At 37.7% G+C, this 16,406-nt stretch overlaps 1 protein-coding gene across 1 annotated transcript in view; it reads right to left on the bottom strand.

Annotated features, from left to right (window-relative positions):
* LOC131203178 (bifunctional heparan sulfate N-deacetylase/N-sulfotransferase 4) overlaps window positions 1-16,406 on the bottom strand; it is a 78,022-nt gene that overhangs the window by 36,949 nt on the left and 24,667 nt on the right. The window contains exon 3 of the mRNA XM_058193136.1: window positions 12,549-12,677. Coding sequence (XP_058049119.1) covers window positions 12,549-12,677 — 129 coding nt within the window. The remainder of the gene's footprint in view (window positions 1-12,548; window positions 12,678-16,406) is intronic.

Consider the following 16,406-nt stretch of genomic DNA (forward strand, 5'->3'; position numbering starts at 1 on the left):
TTTTCCAAAGCACCTGAAGGCCAGACAAGAAATAATAGATGGAAACTGATCAAGGAGAAATTCAGACTAGAAATAAGGATAAATTTTCTGACAGTGAGAACAATCAACCCATGGAACAGCTTGCCTTTTGAAGTTGTGGGAGCTTCATCAGTGGAGGCTTTCAAGGGGAGATTGGACTGCCATTTCTCAGGGATGGTGTGGCATCTCCTGCTTGGCTGGGGGGTTGAATTAGATGACCTACAAGGTCCCTTCCAACTCTGCTAATCTATCTATCTATCTATCTATCTATCTATCTATCTATCTATCTATCTATCTATCTATCTATCTATCTATCTATCTATCTATCTCATAAACAAATAAAATAAAATAATAGAAGCTTTAAAATAAGCTTAATTAGGTTTGGTTCTGTAGCTCTTAATGGGAAATCATTTTGCTTATTGCAATTTTGCTTATTGCAGTCATAAAGTAAAGGTAAAGGTTCCCCTCACACATACATGCTAGTCGTTGCCGACTCTAGGGGGCGGTGCTCATCTCCGTTTCAAAGCCAAAGAGCCAGCGCTGTCTGAAGACGTCTCTGTGGTCATGTGGCCGGCATGACTCAATGCCAAAGGCACACGGAACACTGTTACCTTCCCACCAAAGGTGGTCCCTATTTTTTCTACTTGCATTTTTACGTGCTTTTGAAACTGCTAGGTTGGCAAAGCTGGGACAAGTAATGGGAGCTCACCCCGTTATATGGCAGCACTAGGGATTTGAACTGCTGAGCTGCTGACCTTTCGATCGACAAGCTCAACGTCCTAGCCCCTGAGCCACCGCATCCCTATTGCAATCATACTGAGCTGCTTATAGGGCACCATGATATTTGTATGTACACAACTACAACTACATCTATATGTGCATTTACAAGGCAAAAAGCAATTGCAAAGACAGAATGGGACAACTCGCTGTGACCAGCTTGTTGCAGCCAACATACCATGGCCAACTCAACACAGCCAACTTGCTGTGAGACAACTTGCTGTGGCCAATTCAACAGTTTAATTGAATTATTTAAAATAATTAAAAATATTTTAATTTTTGTCATTCACATTTCATTTTGTCCCTCTTCTTGAATTCTTTATTTAATGATTCTATTCCACCATTTCTTTGATATTAGTGTAACTCTTGTCCTGTAGTGAGTTGTTCCGGGGCGAGTTGGCTGTGGTGAATTGGCCACGGCAAGTTGTCCTAGACCAGGGATCTGCAAACTTGGCTCTTTTAAGACTTGTGGACTTCAACTCCCAGAGTTGAATTCTGGGAGTTGAAGTCCACAAGTCTTAAAAGAGCCAAGTTTGCAGACCCCCTGTCCACCCTTACAAAGAAGTCAATGAATCCATAACTTTGAGCACACTGTGCACAACATTAATGCTTCATATGAAGAGGCTTTCTTGAAAAAAAATGTAAAAGTATTTATAAAAATATTTATATTGACAGAAATAAATATGAGTGTACATCAGTCATGGGTTGCAAAACCCGTCATTCCGGTTTGCTTGTGCACACACTCACTGCTTCTGCGCTTGCACAGAAGTGTCTGCTGTGGGTGGGCAGAGCCTCCCGCCACTGCCCCCACCAGTTCGCCGATTCGGGTAGAATTGGTATCAACCCACCACTGGTGTACATTTTCATATGTACACATGTATTTCGTGTATTTTTTAAAAAAATGGAAGTCCAGACTGGAAAATAGAAAATGAAATATAAATTAATATACTGACTTGTATGTCCAGAAATAACATTAAGGACAAATCTAAAACAAAAATATCTATGAACTCCCAAGTTTCTACTAAATAATGGCAAAGAGATCTGAAAACGGTACAGATTTTCACATAGGCAGCATTTTTATTTACACTCCATTTGGGAGATTCACACAGAGTTTAACTGGTTGTAATAGCAGTTTTGGAAGAATAGATATTTCACTTTGGTTCCCTTTTATATTTGGCACTGCTGATTCTACAAAAGTCTCTTAAGATATAACTACAAATCAAGACATTATTTTGTAGTTTGAAAACCTATATTCTAAATCATCCAACCCAATAATTTTCCATTGCATGCTAGAGAGAGTGAATACCAAAGGTATCCCTGTTCACTGAACTGAACCATAACTTTTAAAACTCCACTCAGTGTTGTCCTATCTTCAGTCAGTGTTTTTGCCTAAAGTTAATTGCTCAGTTGGCTTGTTGCAATTATGTGTGCTATGTTCAATACCTTTGTAGGCCCTAAAAGTGCTATCTTCCAATGACAGATATTATTTTATTTATTTTTCACATTTATATACCGCCCTATCTCCCTAGGGACTCAGGGCGGTTCACAGGCACTTAAAAATACATATAAATACAAACTAAAATAACAAGTAAAAAACTTATTCCATAGCCGAATTGTTAAAACCATATAAATAATAAAACCCATTTAAAACCAATAAATTTAAAATCTAATCCAGTCCCGCGCAGATGAATAAGTGTGTTTTAAGCTCGCGCCGGAAGGTTCGGAGGTCCGGAAGTTGACGAAGTCCTGGAGGGAGTTCGTTCCAGAGGGTGGGAGCCCCCACAGAGAAGGCCCTCCCCCTGGGTGTCGCCAGAAGGCACTGCCTAGCTGACGGCACCCTGAGGAGTCCCTCTCTGTGAGAGCGCACGGGTCGGTGAGAGGTATTCGGTAGCAGTAGGCGGTCCCGTAAATATTAGAGTTTAGCTTGGACAGTATCTCAGCACATATTTCTCTGGGTGTGCAATTAACAAGTTATGTGTGCAATTCAGTTAGTTAAATTAACTAAGCAATCCTATCCCTTAAGAATAATACACGCAGGTCAGGCTTCCCTCACTCCTAATTCTACTTGTACTTATTGGATACATAACTCTTATTTTTCAGAAAGGACAAAATAATATTTGATATCAATCTTAATAAAAAGCCTATTCTGTGTTCATCATATTCTTATCCACTAAACTTAATGGCTTTTAGATTGTTTTTCTTTGCACAATAATGAATGCTGATATTGCAATTAAATCTAAAACTGCAAACCATTTGCTGTTACGTTTGAATCTGAAATTGAAAATAATCCTTCAGTTCAGCACTTCCCAACCTTTTCAATGCCCCAAACCCCTAAGAAATGTTTGATTAATGTTCACATCGCCTATAAAAATAATTGTGACTTGTGACTCATCATGAAAGGACACAAAATCAGTCTTCATTACACCCCTGATTTTAGCTTATTTGGCTATAGAATACTATCTGGCTGTTTCTTTCACAAGGTAGAAACAGATAGGCAACAATAGGGTACTACACTGGCAAGTTGGCAAGGTTATCTCACAGGTAAGAAAAACAGAGGTAATAATCCTACGAAGAATTTTGTTAAAAATTCACATTCAATTTCGTCAGCTGTGGAAATAGGAAATCATGACAGATTATCAAGATGGCTGCCTCTTGAGAGCCTCAGGGATCAGAAAGTAAGGACTTTCGCTCTTCTTTCACTTCAAGAGATATTGGACCAAATGTTAAAAATAGAATTTGTGCTTAAATTGGAGTCACAGGTAGGCCATAAGAATTGAAGATTGCTGCTTAAATATCCATTGTTCGGTGTTCAAAAACAACCTACTTCTAAATACTAGCAAGACAAAGGAGAGGGTGCTGGATTTCCAGAAGCACAGAGAGGAACCTCCCCCACTATATATCAAGCAGGGAAATGTGGAGAGGGTTTCCTCCTTTAAATTCTTGGGAGTGCTCATTAGTCAAGATCTCACCTGGAAAAATAACACATCCCTGGTGGTTAATAAGGCGCAACAGAGACTACATTTCTTTAGTGTCCTGTGGAAAAATCAGGTGGAACAACAGTTGATGACTTCTTTCTATTGATCCATGATAGAAAGTGTCCTCACATACTGTATAACAGTATGGTGTGCTGGTTTAACAGCTGTAGACAGGAAAGCACTACATAGAGTGATCAATTTGGCACAAGAAACCACTGGTTGCCCTCTAACACCACTGGATGACATCGACAGGTCTCACTGTTTTGGCAGAGTAAGGAAGATACTTAGGGATTATTCATACGCTGGCCAGTATCTCTTTTCACTTTTACCATCGGGCAGAAGACCAGTATAGCCAGCTGGACAAACAGGTTTAAAAACAGCTTCTAGCAGGTAGCAGTAGATGACAGTGATCTCCTCTCAGACCTACAGTAGAATAGATTCAGGTCATCTGCCAGTTGACAAGTCTCTTCAGTAAAGAGAGGGATGATGTAATTTGGGTTTTTTCCCCCTTCAAGTTGCAAATTGGATCCTATTTTATGGTGGTTCTGTTTCTTCATGACTGGATGGTTCTTGTTTGTGTGTACGGGGGGAAAAAAGCAGTCAAATCATCAGGAATCCCAATATGAGGTGCTCCAGGTCCATCCTTCTCTTCCACTTTATTGATTATCCACATAAAGCTGCTTTGGAAGATCATTCAGTGGTTTAGAGTTGATTTCCATGAATTCACTGATGATACCCAGCACTACATGTAGGTCAATTGATAAATGACGTGATGGTGGTGTTTTGTTTTTTTTAAAAAAAACCCAGCTGGTGATCTGGAAACTATAAAGACGAAGAAAGAGGCTCAGTCTTAACCTTAAGCAATTTACAATGCTGTTGATTCAGAGGTTGACTGAATTCCAGGTTGATATCAATGTTAATTTTTGATAGGGTTGGACTCCCTTCAGAAAGAGCAATTTGGGATTCTCCTGGATTGTATATTTCTCATGGAATGTTAGGGGGAAATTTTGCCAGGAGGATTTTTTTCCCTACTTGGGCTGGTGGCCCAATTTTAGATATTCCTGGAATAATAAAAAAAACCCGCTGGCAAAGTGCTGGCATATAGACTGCTGTAATGTCACAGAACTGCCCTTGGATATTTGCAAACTGCAACTACTATCAAACATGGCTGCCTGTATCCCTCAGACCTTCCAATATGGCTGGATTCCAAAAAGTGAATTTTTAAAATGTGTTGGAAGTTTTTAAAGTGTTTTAAAGGCAAAACACATGCTTCAAGTTTGCCGATATGCAACCATTGATTTAATCCCTTAAAAAAACCCCATGTCTGCCTCCTATACAACTTCCCTGCTTGTTCCTAGATAGTTAGGATCTAGTCATTAAGAAATGGACAAAATCTGTAGCGGCCTCTAGGCCAGGGGTGTGAAACTCGCATCATCATGGCGTCGTCACGTGACATATCGGGACTTTTTTCCCCCTTCGCTAAACTGGGTGTGGGTAGAGCAAGCACGTGATGCATCTGGACTGTGGGCTGGGAGTTTGACAGCCCTGCTTTAGCCAATGGAAGTTGCTTTGCCCCTTATTTTTTTTAAAAAATCTTACTTTCTCAGCAGCAATGAGACTTCAGTCAGTCAAAAGGTCAGCAGCCTTGCCCTGCCCTCAGAAGTATCAACAGAATCTAACAGTTTTGTCCAAAATGCTGACATGAACATCACAACAGCATTTATGACAACTACCACTTCTTTTTTTTATGTGTGTGTAAATCACTCAGGCAGCTAAAGGAGTGGAGCATGGTTATTACAGCAAAAGGCTCATTTTGTTATCCTTCCCTAAACCTCTGCCTGCCCTATCTTAATTCGGCTTACAAATACTGTGATTAAATGTTTTCATGGCAAAAATATTGTCTCTGGAGAATAGTTTATTATCATAAATACTGCACCTGAATGATATTCTATGACCAAATGAGACTGACATACGGTACAGAGGATCTGATTAACTGGCCAATGTAAAATTGAAGTTTGGTAGGCAGGGTACTGTACTAAAACATTAGAGTGCAAAAGGCAGTTTATCTTTGTTCAATAAACCAAAAAGAAAATAGAAAGAAAGCAACAAATACACCCTCCCGCTATATATATATATATATACACAAGTAGGGGCCAACTCAAAATAAAACACAGGAGAAGATGTTGTAATGTCAAGAATTTATCCTTCTAGACTCAAAAATTCACAGAATGGTGATTGTAGGCAGGAGTGACAAATCTATAAAATATATTAAAGTGCAGAAACATCAAAGTGATAATAAAGGCACACATTGTGAAAGCTATATTTTTTCCAATTATAACAAATAGATGTGAAGGCTGGGCCAACAACAATGCTAAGTGAAGAAAATTGGATTTTTCTTTCAGTTATGAAAAAAAAGTATCAGTTATAATACTTGAGACAATTGTTGGTAATATTTTGGACCAACAGACAAACAACAAATAATTTAGTACTTTATGAAATAAACCATCCTGCCGTCAACTCTGAAACTAGACTGACTGAGGCCATTTTGAGACTTCAGTGGTGATACACTGGAGAAGAGGGATAGGGAGGGGGGAAATAGAGATAGTTGGGGTAGTCAAAACAAAATACTTTCTCTTGAGAACCAAGGACATTCCTGTAGGTGCTCGGAAGGAGAGGACTGGACTGGAGAAATAGCAACCTGACAATATCCTGATTGGACCACATGGCTGATTGTTTTGAGAAAGTGACAAATGTTTGCTTTTAATTAGGTGAAAACCACAGGAATATTCAGTCTGTTTTCACCAGTCTGTGCCTATCTGATATACCCAATAAACCCATGCTTTGAGGAAATTGCCTGCCTCAGAGTTTGCTATGGGCACGTTACTTGGAACCCCAATACCTGCTCACTGGAAACACTAATAATGAAATTTAAAAATGAACAGGTAATACGAGATCAAGAGTTATTGGAGAAAACCCTGATATAGACCCAATGCCTGGAGCTGTGCAGGAAAGAACAGACTAAGGCTCAATCCCGCACAACACTGAATGGCTTTTCCCTGCCCCCAACATCCTCAGTATTCCATTGTTGACTCTCAGTGGGTTGCACTTCCATGGTCACCTCATAATTGGATAACTGCTAAGTGTCATCTGCAGTTTATAAAGCTGGTTCTGAATGTGGTGGAGTGGGAAAGGATGGGGTGTGTGGCATTATATGTGTGTCATTCCACCGTTTTGTAAGCTGCATTGCTTACAAAATGGCTTCTGGGTGCAGTTCAAAGTGCTCATTATCATCTTTAAAAACATATGAAGCATAGGACCTGCCTACCTGAGGAACCGCCTACCTCCAGTTATGTCTGCTTAACTGGTATGGTTGAGCACAGTAGGAATATTCTGCAGCCTATTATTTAAAGAGTGTCTTGTAAGACCCAGGAAGCCCCCATACTCTGTTTCAACTCCTCTGGAATGAATGCCTCCAGAGATTTGTGAGGCTCCCACCTTAGGTCCTCCAGGAAAATGCTGAAGACCTCAATGTTCTCCCAGGCCTTGGGAGCAGGGTGAGATTGTGGAGCCCGCTTTTGTCATTTTTCCTGTTAATAATAATAATAATAATAACCTTTATTGTCACTGCATAATATATGTACAGTGAAGATTGGTGGAGCTCCCTCAGTGCACCCCCATCAACACAATACAACTCACAATAGAAACAGAAAATCCCTAACCCAGTAAATCATATTAACAAACACCCAGTCCTATTACACCAGTGTGAACATGTTACACATTGCGCCGGCCCTGCAAGTCCATCATACTACATAGTTATGATGTTATTTCGCATCCAGGAGTCTGATGGCCCACAGATAAAAACTGTTCTTCACCCTATTTGTGAGGCTGGCTATGCTTCTATATCTCCTTCCGGATGGTAGGAAGGTAAAGAAGTGCTGACCAGGGTGTGAGTTGTCCCTGAGGATTTTCCTCACTCTTCTCAGGCAGTGAGCCTTGTTTGTTTTGCTTTGCTTAGTTCTGAATTCTTCTGGTTAGCTTTATTTTTTTAATATATATTTTATATCTAAATTTGTTCTTAGATGAAAGTCCTCCAGAGCATGTGGGAGTCAGATTGCTTCTAAATTAGAATAGAAAATAGAATAGAATAGAATAGGGCCGTGAAAATATTTGCAGATCACTCGCATCCTGGACATAAACTGTTTCAACTCCTACCCTCAAAACGACGCTATAGAGCACTGCACACCAGAACAACTAGACACAAGGACAGTTTTTCCCCGAAGGCCATCACTCTGCTAAACAAATAATTCCATCAATACTGTCAGACTATTTACTGAATCTGCACTACTATTAATCGTTTCATAGTTCCCATCACCAATCTCTTTCCACTTATGACTGTATGACTATAACTTGTATGACTGTATGACTATAACTTATCCTTATGATTTATATTGATATATTGACCATCAATTGTGTTGTAAATGTTGTACCTTGATGAAGGTATCTTTTCTTTTATGTACACTGAGAGCATATGCACCAAGACAAATTCCTTGTGTGTCCAATCACACTTGGCCAATAAAATTCTATTCTATTCTATTCTATTCTATAACTGACATATAATTTTGATATCAATAGAAGTGAATAATTGTAGTTCAGAGTTGAGCTGTGTGGTCCTTGATGTCCTCTGAACTTGGTTGCTTTCTTGCAAACATTTCATTACCTCACTAGGTAAATATCTCAGGGCTAACAATGAAATATTTGCAAGAAAACAAGCTCAGACAGCATCGAAGATCCCACGTAACTGTGAGTTAGAAAGAATAAGCGATGTCAAACTTTTTGATTGCTGCTGTTCAGACTGAAGATACCTTTCTTTCTGTAGTAAACAAGATTAATTTAATTTAATTTAAATACTTTTAATTTAAATAACTTTCCCTTAAATTATCTTTGAACTTATCCTTTCATATAAAATTAATATGAGAAGTCCTGAGTCACTGTATTGTAGTGTGATGCTAATACAAGCAGAAACCATAGCACAGACTACTCTCATTTGACATAGATGTTTCTTAGCATGAACTCTGCCCATGTGATTAATAATTTCCTGTATCATCCCCAAATTTTCACCCTATACAGCTTCCCATGAACAAAAAGCCAAATAAAATTGTGCAGTAAATTGTACAGACCTAAAATAAAATTTACAACAAACTCAGATTTTTGCGAGTCCACTTGTACTTGCATTAATAAGAATCTTGCCTTTAGGTAATAATATGAATATAAATCTATTGCTGTTATGGAAAACCAGTCTCAATATGTATAACTTTTATGCTGCCAATATATGTGTGTACACGTGTGCGTGTGTGTACATGTGTGTGTGTGTGTGTGTGTGTGTGTGTGTGTATGTGTGTAGAGAGGGAGAGGAGGGAGGGAGGGAGAGAGAGAATGAGAGGGGGGGGACAGAGGGAGAGAGAAAGGGGTAATCTCTCTCTATACCTTCCTCTTATACCTCTCTATTATACCTACCTATTATATAGGTATAACAAATCAGGTATCTTGCGCAATACCTGATTTATTATAGCGAGACTTCAAAAAGAAAAGAGCACTTGCCATTATATTGCTACTTCTCTGGAATCCACTTCTGTTCCTGTTTAATAATTATTGTAGCTATTGTGGTATAACCAAAATATAGAAATGTTAACACATTAATTTTTAATGCCAAAATACATGGACATTTTAATTTCATTTTCCCTGTTCGTCCAATTTTAAAGGATGATATGAAAACATGTCTGTCTAAATATGTCTAGTTACTTGAAAAATGTTCATTGCACAAAATGGCTGTCATAATAAACTAAAGAACAACCTAGAGAAATATCAAAATGAAGTATGGATAGGATATAGATGCATTAAAATTTATGGAGACTGGTCTGGTCATGATATATTGAACTGAGGAGAGGGTGGAGCAAGTACCATGTTGCTGTCCAATTTACCATATTTATCCTAGAAGGAAAACGGTGAGTATTCTGTTTGACTTTAAAAGTGATGACACTTTTGGGAATCAGGTAAGAACTTGTGTCTGTTCCTCTTTGTGTGAGCTTAGGAAGCAACATTGCAAGGCCCAAAAGGCAGCTTAAAAACATAGAAATATTGGTGAGCACTGGCTTCCTGAGTATTTGATGGGACACAGCTGATTTTATCTCCTGGGAGGAAAGCCAGAATATAAATAAATTTGCCACTTAAGAACATAGTGCTTGAAACTTATGTTTAGGTATGCATGAAATTCACTGTTTGAAATGGTTATCAGTCAATATTTTCAGTAGGTTGTGACACAAAATAAGAAGAATATTGAGTTTCAGAGTTCAAAACATCATAAATTTTAGCAAGTGGTCGTTCAGGGAAATCATAAGAAGCTTAAGCAGAAGGGGAAATATGTAGGAGAGGATTAAAGTGAAGCAAAGGCAGGAATAGAACATTTTCTAATCACACTGTAGAGGCAGTGATAAGCAAGTTTGGAGACAGAAATTTTCTTAATAATAAAGGCATCATTAAAGTTCTCTTTAGCTTGAAATGTAGGTCATATTAAACATTTAATAATGCTTAAATACACGTGTTCCATATATTTAAATCTTCTCCAAACTCTTTGAAGTCAAGTTATATTTCACTCCTGAGATACAGAAGTAATTATTTTATTACACAACTGTTTAAAAATAAATTTCACAACCCATATTTAGGAAGCTTATAAAATTATGACCCACTTGCTTCTCAGAACTATAATTTTGTCTTTCTGATAGAAGGCTACTTGTCTAGAAAGCTAGAAATTGGGCCATCTTCTAATAAAAAAAATCTGCAACTTACTAGACACATACAGAACAGACAAAAAGATCATGACAGAAACGAAAAGTTAAATTAAAATTAAAAAGACAAATTAAGAAAATATTGACATTTATTAATGGCCTTTAGATATGTAAGAATGCAACAGTAAGACTAATCATGAATAACTACATTGCAAAGTACAAATTACTTGTATGGACTAGTGAACTGTGGTGGTGTAATGGTTAGAATGTAGTATTGTTAGCTAACTCTGTCCACAGTCTGGAGTTCGATCCTGACTGGCTCAAGATTGACCCATCCTTCCATCCTTCTGAGGTCAATAAAATAAGGACTCAGATTGTTGGGGCAATAGGCTGATATTTGTAAACTGCTCAGAGAGTGCTGTAAAGCACTCTGGAACAATATATGTCTAATCCATGAAAAACCCTGTCTTTTTGTATAACAGCTAGGATAAACTGAATATTGATAATCCAAATATATGTAGAAAATGGCATAAATGGTTGTTGAATGAAAATGACATGTTGAAGAAAAGCAAGTTCCCTAAATATAGGTTTAGATGTGACAAGGCAAGACTGCTTATGAGTGTGTGATAGATTACAACAAATGATAGTTATACAATTGATACTAGACATATCTACTTCTATTCATAATACTCTAGAAAGTCATCAAGCATTATTATTAAAAACAATATGAAATTCAATCTTAAATTCCATGAGATGACTCTAAGGTTAAGGAAATGAGATAAGACGATAATATGTAACTTCAAAGATATGCCTATGTTTTGGGAAATGTTAAAAAAATTAATAGAGTGTTGACAATTTGGTGTTACTTGTGTAAACAGATCTCAATTTTTTCAGGTTAGGCTTGGGCAAGAAATAAATACATCAGTCTCTATCATTAAAACTGAATCTCTATAGCAAATAAAATATGATGGAAACTTACAATTTTATGCATTAAATTTTTACTACTTTACTGGAAAATGGAAACCAGTTTACTTTTGCAGAATACCTGAAATACAGTTTTTTTTAAAATTTGTCCGCAGATCTTCTGGATTAATATTTTCACTTTACAGTGGTAACTGTAGTTGTCGAAAATCCAATTTTCCTATTCGTTTGGCCAGGGTGACCAAAACATAAATGAAGCAGTACATGCTCATGAAGGAAACATGGATGATTTATAGGGACCGAATGATTTAGAGCAGTGAATAGTATTTATATAAATTTGTTTTAGCTATACTTCTTTTTAAAAATCACACTTATTAATTGCAATCACTCTGAACAAAAATAGTAAGATATTAACAGTTATGGAGAATAATGGGTTAAGTTAGAGAGCGTTGGTGTATAGGACAAAGTCATCTATATTATTCAACTTAGTTCTAATAGCTAATTTATTTCACCCTTTTGCAATTGACTGATGGTGATTTTGTCCATGTTGATAGTGTTCAAAGTGGTGCTCCAATTGTTTTCAGGTCATTGTTATTGCTGCTACCTTCTCTTTCTTTGGTCTAATTATTGTTATTTGCCGCTTTTAAAAATGAATAAACAATTTCAGGATTACACATCAACTTGAAATATTTTTAGTATAAGAGAACTGAAAACAATGAACTCTAAATCAAAAAATACTTCCTTGAATGGCCTACCATTAGGTGGCATTACATAAGAAATGCTTATTCTCTATCTACAACTTGAAGATATATTAACCTGTTTTCATAAGATAGTTGCATAAAGGTATTTTTGGAAAGCCTCAAATATTATGTAATGTAAATGTTATATTTTAATCTTCATTATCATTTAATCTTTTCTTTAAAGAATATTTGATATTCATCTCAGGAAAAAATTTATTTGGAACGAAATCATTGCTGCTTTCTAAATACTCTCATGCATTATGTTACTATACCATATATTACTATCATAATACAGCAAGTATTATTATTACTCTTCAAACACAAAAATTACCTACAGGATTAAGAAGGATGGTAAGAAACAGTTCACCTCCTTGGATACTTTTGTCTAGTTCTTGAGGGCCACCAGGATATTCTTTGTAAAAAATTGTATGGGTGAAAAGTCCACATGTCTGTCGAGGGAGTACCTAAGATAAATCAACAACAACAAGCAAGCTTTTGGTTTGGAAATCTACTTATACATGCATGCACTGGTGTATGATGCATTGGTATGTGATTCCCTCAGCTGTAACATTCTGATAGCTAAACCTCTGCAGTTTTCAATCTGTGACTAAAATTTTTCCTGTCATAGGTTACAGCACCTTGAAGGTCAGTTGAGGCCCGTGTCGTACCATATGGTAATAATCATGCAATAAGGCCCTCCTCCGCATTAAATAGGTGTTATCTTGAAACTTTTTAAAGAACATTAAGTGCTGATTGGAATAATTCATGCTTTAAACATAAATACAGTAATATATGATTTATAGAAGATAAAGGTAAAGGTTCCCCTTGCACATATGTGCTAGTCATTCCCGACTCTAGGGAGTGGTGCTCATCACCGTTTCAAAGCCAAAGAGCCAGCGCTGTCCAAAGACGTCTCCGTGGTCATGTGGCCAGCATGACTCAATGCCAAAGGTGACCGGAACGCTGTTACCTTCCCCCCAAAGATGGTCCCTATTTTTCTACTTGCATTTTTTATGTGCTTTCGAACTGCTAGATTGGCAGAAGCTGGGGCAAGTTACGGGAGCCCACCCCATTACGTGGCACTATGGATTTGAACTGCTGAACTGCCGACCTTTCGACTGACAAGCTCAGCATCTTAGCTACTGAGCCACTGTGTTCCTGATTTATAGAACCTGAATAATAATTTAGGTTAATTGGCTATTTACTTTTTAAAAAAAATTATTTAAATAAAAATTTGACAAACTTTAACCAGGTTCAAATTTTAATATTTTTTTAAAAATATAAGTATTTGTAAAACTACAGATGAGAAATATATCTAAACTTATGTCCCCTTTTCGTCTTTCACAGAAGGAAAACATGCTTTAAACATGATGCCTACATGCACACATGCAGTACTAAACACAAAATGATTATAAAGGTGAGAATCTAAAACAAAGGCTGTTGGACAGATGAGAGATCCATCTAGTCCAGAATTTGGATTATCACAGTAGCTTGCCATTGGATACCGTCATGTTTTATTCCCAGTAATGCCAGCCTAGCCTAGCGGTTCCTTCACAATTCTGTGCAGTCTTTCTTTCCTCACCTACAGGTGGTTTTCATTAAAAAAAAAGTGAATTCAAAGTTTGTAAAGAATGCTGTTTTTATTTCCTCAATCTTGTCATTACTTGCATTTTCATACAGAATAGGTAACAGAGAAGGCAGGGACAATATGTAAAGATTTATAGTGGATCCATCAAAGAAATAACAGAATTTGGAAGAAGCCACATGACGTGAGGTCCAGCGGTGAAATCCTCTGAAGTCTGTTACCAATTTTGTGAGTCTGCTAAAAAGGAACATTTTGAAGCCTTCTGAGTCTGCAAAGGTAAGTAGAACAACGAGGGGGGTGCAAATCCACTGTGCCACACAATTTAGATTAGCTAGAAAGCAGGAAATCCGATGATTCTAGCTAATATAAATCACATATCACAGCTGATCGTTGCCCAGCTGATCGTTGAAAAACCTGGTTTGCCCGAACCGGTAGCATTTTTTACTACTTGTTCAGGAGAACCGGTCCAAACTGGTAGCATTTCACCCCCGGTGAGCTCCAAATATGGACCCTCTGTAGAATTGTTTTGACTAATAACCATACCTCCTCAATCCATTTGTTCAAATATATCTTTTTAGACAAGTGTCTGCTTATCATAATCTTTGCCCATATTCAAGTAGCAGCAGACTATGACTATAGTATGTGTGAGCCCAGAACAGTCTATGATTACTTATAATACTAAAGATTGAATTCTCCAAGCATTCTCTGAGCCAGGGGTCTGCAAACTTGGCTCTTTTAAGACTTGTGGACTTCAACTCCCAGATTCCTCAGTCAGCTTTGCTGAGTTGAAGTCCACAAGTCTTAAAAGGGCCAAGTTTGCAGACCCCTGCTCTAAGCAATCATCTTCCCAAATATATGGTTATTTTTTTTTCAAAAAAATGGCCTCTACGCTTTTGTAACCAACCACAGTTACGTGAAAAACAACCTTCACTTTTGAAACTGTCTTCATTCAAAATATTTATTCACATAAAATATTTCTGGAAGCACTATAGTTGTGTAGTTTTGTTTGGGCGCACTCAAACTTTCCTTGAAATAATGTTGTAATCACAAGATTCAATATAAACATCTTGAGCAACTTTTTATTGATAGAATAGTGATGGACTCTAATAATGGTTTTTGAGTCTCATCTGCCTAAAATTCTCTTGACATTTCATTTGGAGATAATGTTCATCTGTTCTTGTGTTCTAATCTGTTCCCTCTCGCTACATGGTTATTATGGCTGCCAGCTAGCTAGTCTTTTTTTATTTAACTGATGGACCAACTTAATCCTATGAGGAAATGACCTCAACCCAACTGCTCTGACCTTTTGCCATGGTGTTCAGGAGATCGTATAAACAGCTGCCCTCTCTTTACCTTGGCTGGAAATATCACTTCTATTCTGAATATTGACTGGGGGTGGGGGGGAAGAAATCTGCATGCTTTCTAAGTTGGTTTAAAAATAAAGCATATTGTAATCCTACACAAAGATATAGCTATAGGTTGTTTGTAGACTCATATATATATATATATGTATGTATGTATGTATGTATGTATGTATGTATGTATGTATATATATATATATATATATATATATATATATATATATATATATATATATATATATATATATATATATATATATATATATGTAGGTCTTTGGTTATTCGGGTTTTCTCCCGTAAAATTGGAAGTGTCTTGGCGACGTTGACGTTAAGTCTCATACGTCATCTTCAGGCTTCAGCTTCGTGCTTCTGGGAGCAATGTGTGATCGCAGCTGTTTCTTCCTTTTAACTGCTAGTGGGGGTTTGAACTGATTGGGTGGGAGCTTGGCTGTGCTCTGATTGGATGGGGGTTTTTCTGTGCTCTGATTGGCTGGGGGTGTGTCCTGTGTTGGTGGGGGCTTGGTTGTGCTCAATCTAGTCTGTGCTGCAGGGGGATTTGAGCTGGTGAGCTGCATAGCTGTTGTTTGGCTTTGTGGTCGTGCTACATCTTCATAGTGGGTGTCAGTCTGCTGCATGTATGGATTGGAGGGGTTTGAAATGGCTAATGTTGCAGCTGCGGTCTGGCTTCTGGTCCTTGGTCGTGCTTCATGATCAGTGTGGGTTTGGGTCTGCTTTCTGGGTGGATGCGGTGGTGACATCCTGTGTGGACCTTGTGAGTGTGGGTCTAGTGTCATTCCTCGTGTTAGGGACTCGTTTGTCAATAAGGGCGGGTTTCCAAATGGCTGGTAGGCGGGAGGTGTCATCTCGTTTGTTCATGCTGTGTGGGCGTTTTTCTATCTCAATGGCTTCTCTGATTATTCTGTTGTTAAAGTGTTCAGTTTTGGCGATAGTTCTGGTCTTTTTAAAGTCAATATCATGTCCTGTGACTTTAAAGTGTTGGACCAGGGAAGAAGTTGGTTCCTCTTTTTTGAATGAGTTCTTGTGTTCTTCAATGCGTGCACTTATTCTTCTGTTGGTTTGTCCAATGTATGTGGTGGGGCAGGCGGTGCATGGGATTTCATATACTCCTTGATTTTCTAACTCAATTTTGTCTTTGGGGTTTCTTAGGATGGTGGATATTTTTCTGTTTGTGCAGAATGCTGTTCTGCACAATCAGTTCAAACCCCCACTAGCAGTTAAAAGGAAGA

This window comes from Ahaetulla prasina, chromosome 8 (assembly GCF_028640845.1).
Source record: "Ahaetulla prasina isolate Xishuangbanna chromosome 8, ASM2864084v1, whole genome shotgun sequence".
Taxonomy (NCBI): Eukaryota; Metazoa; Chordata; class Lepidosauria; order Squamata; family Colubridae; genus Ahaetulla; species Ahaetulla prasina.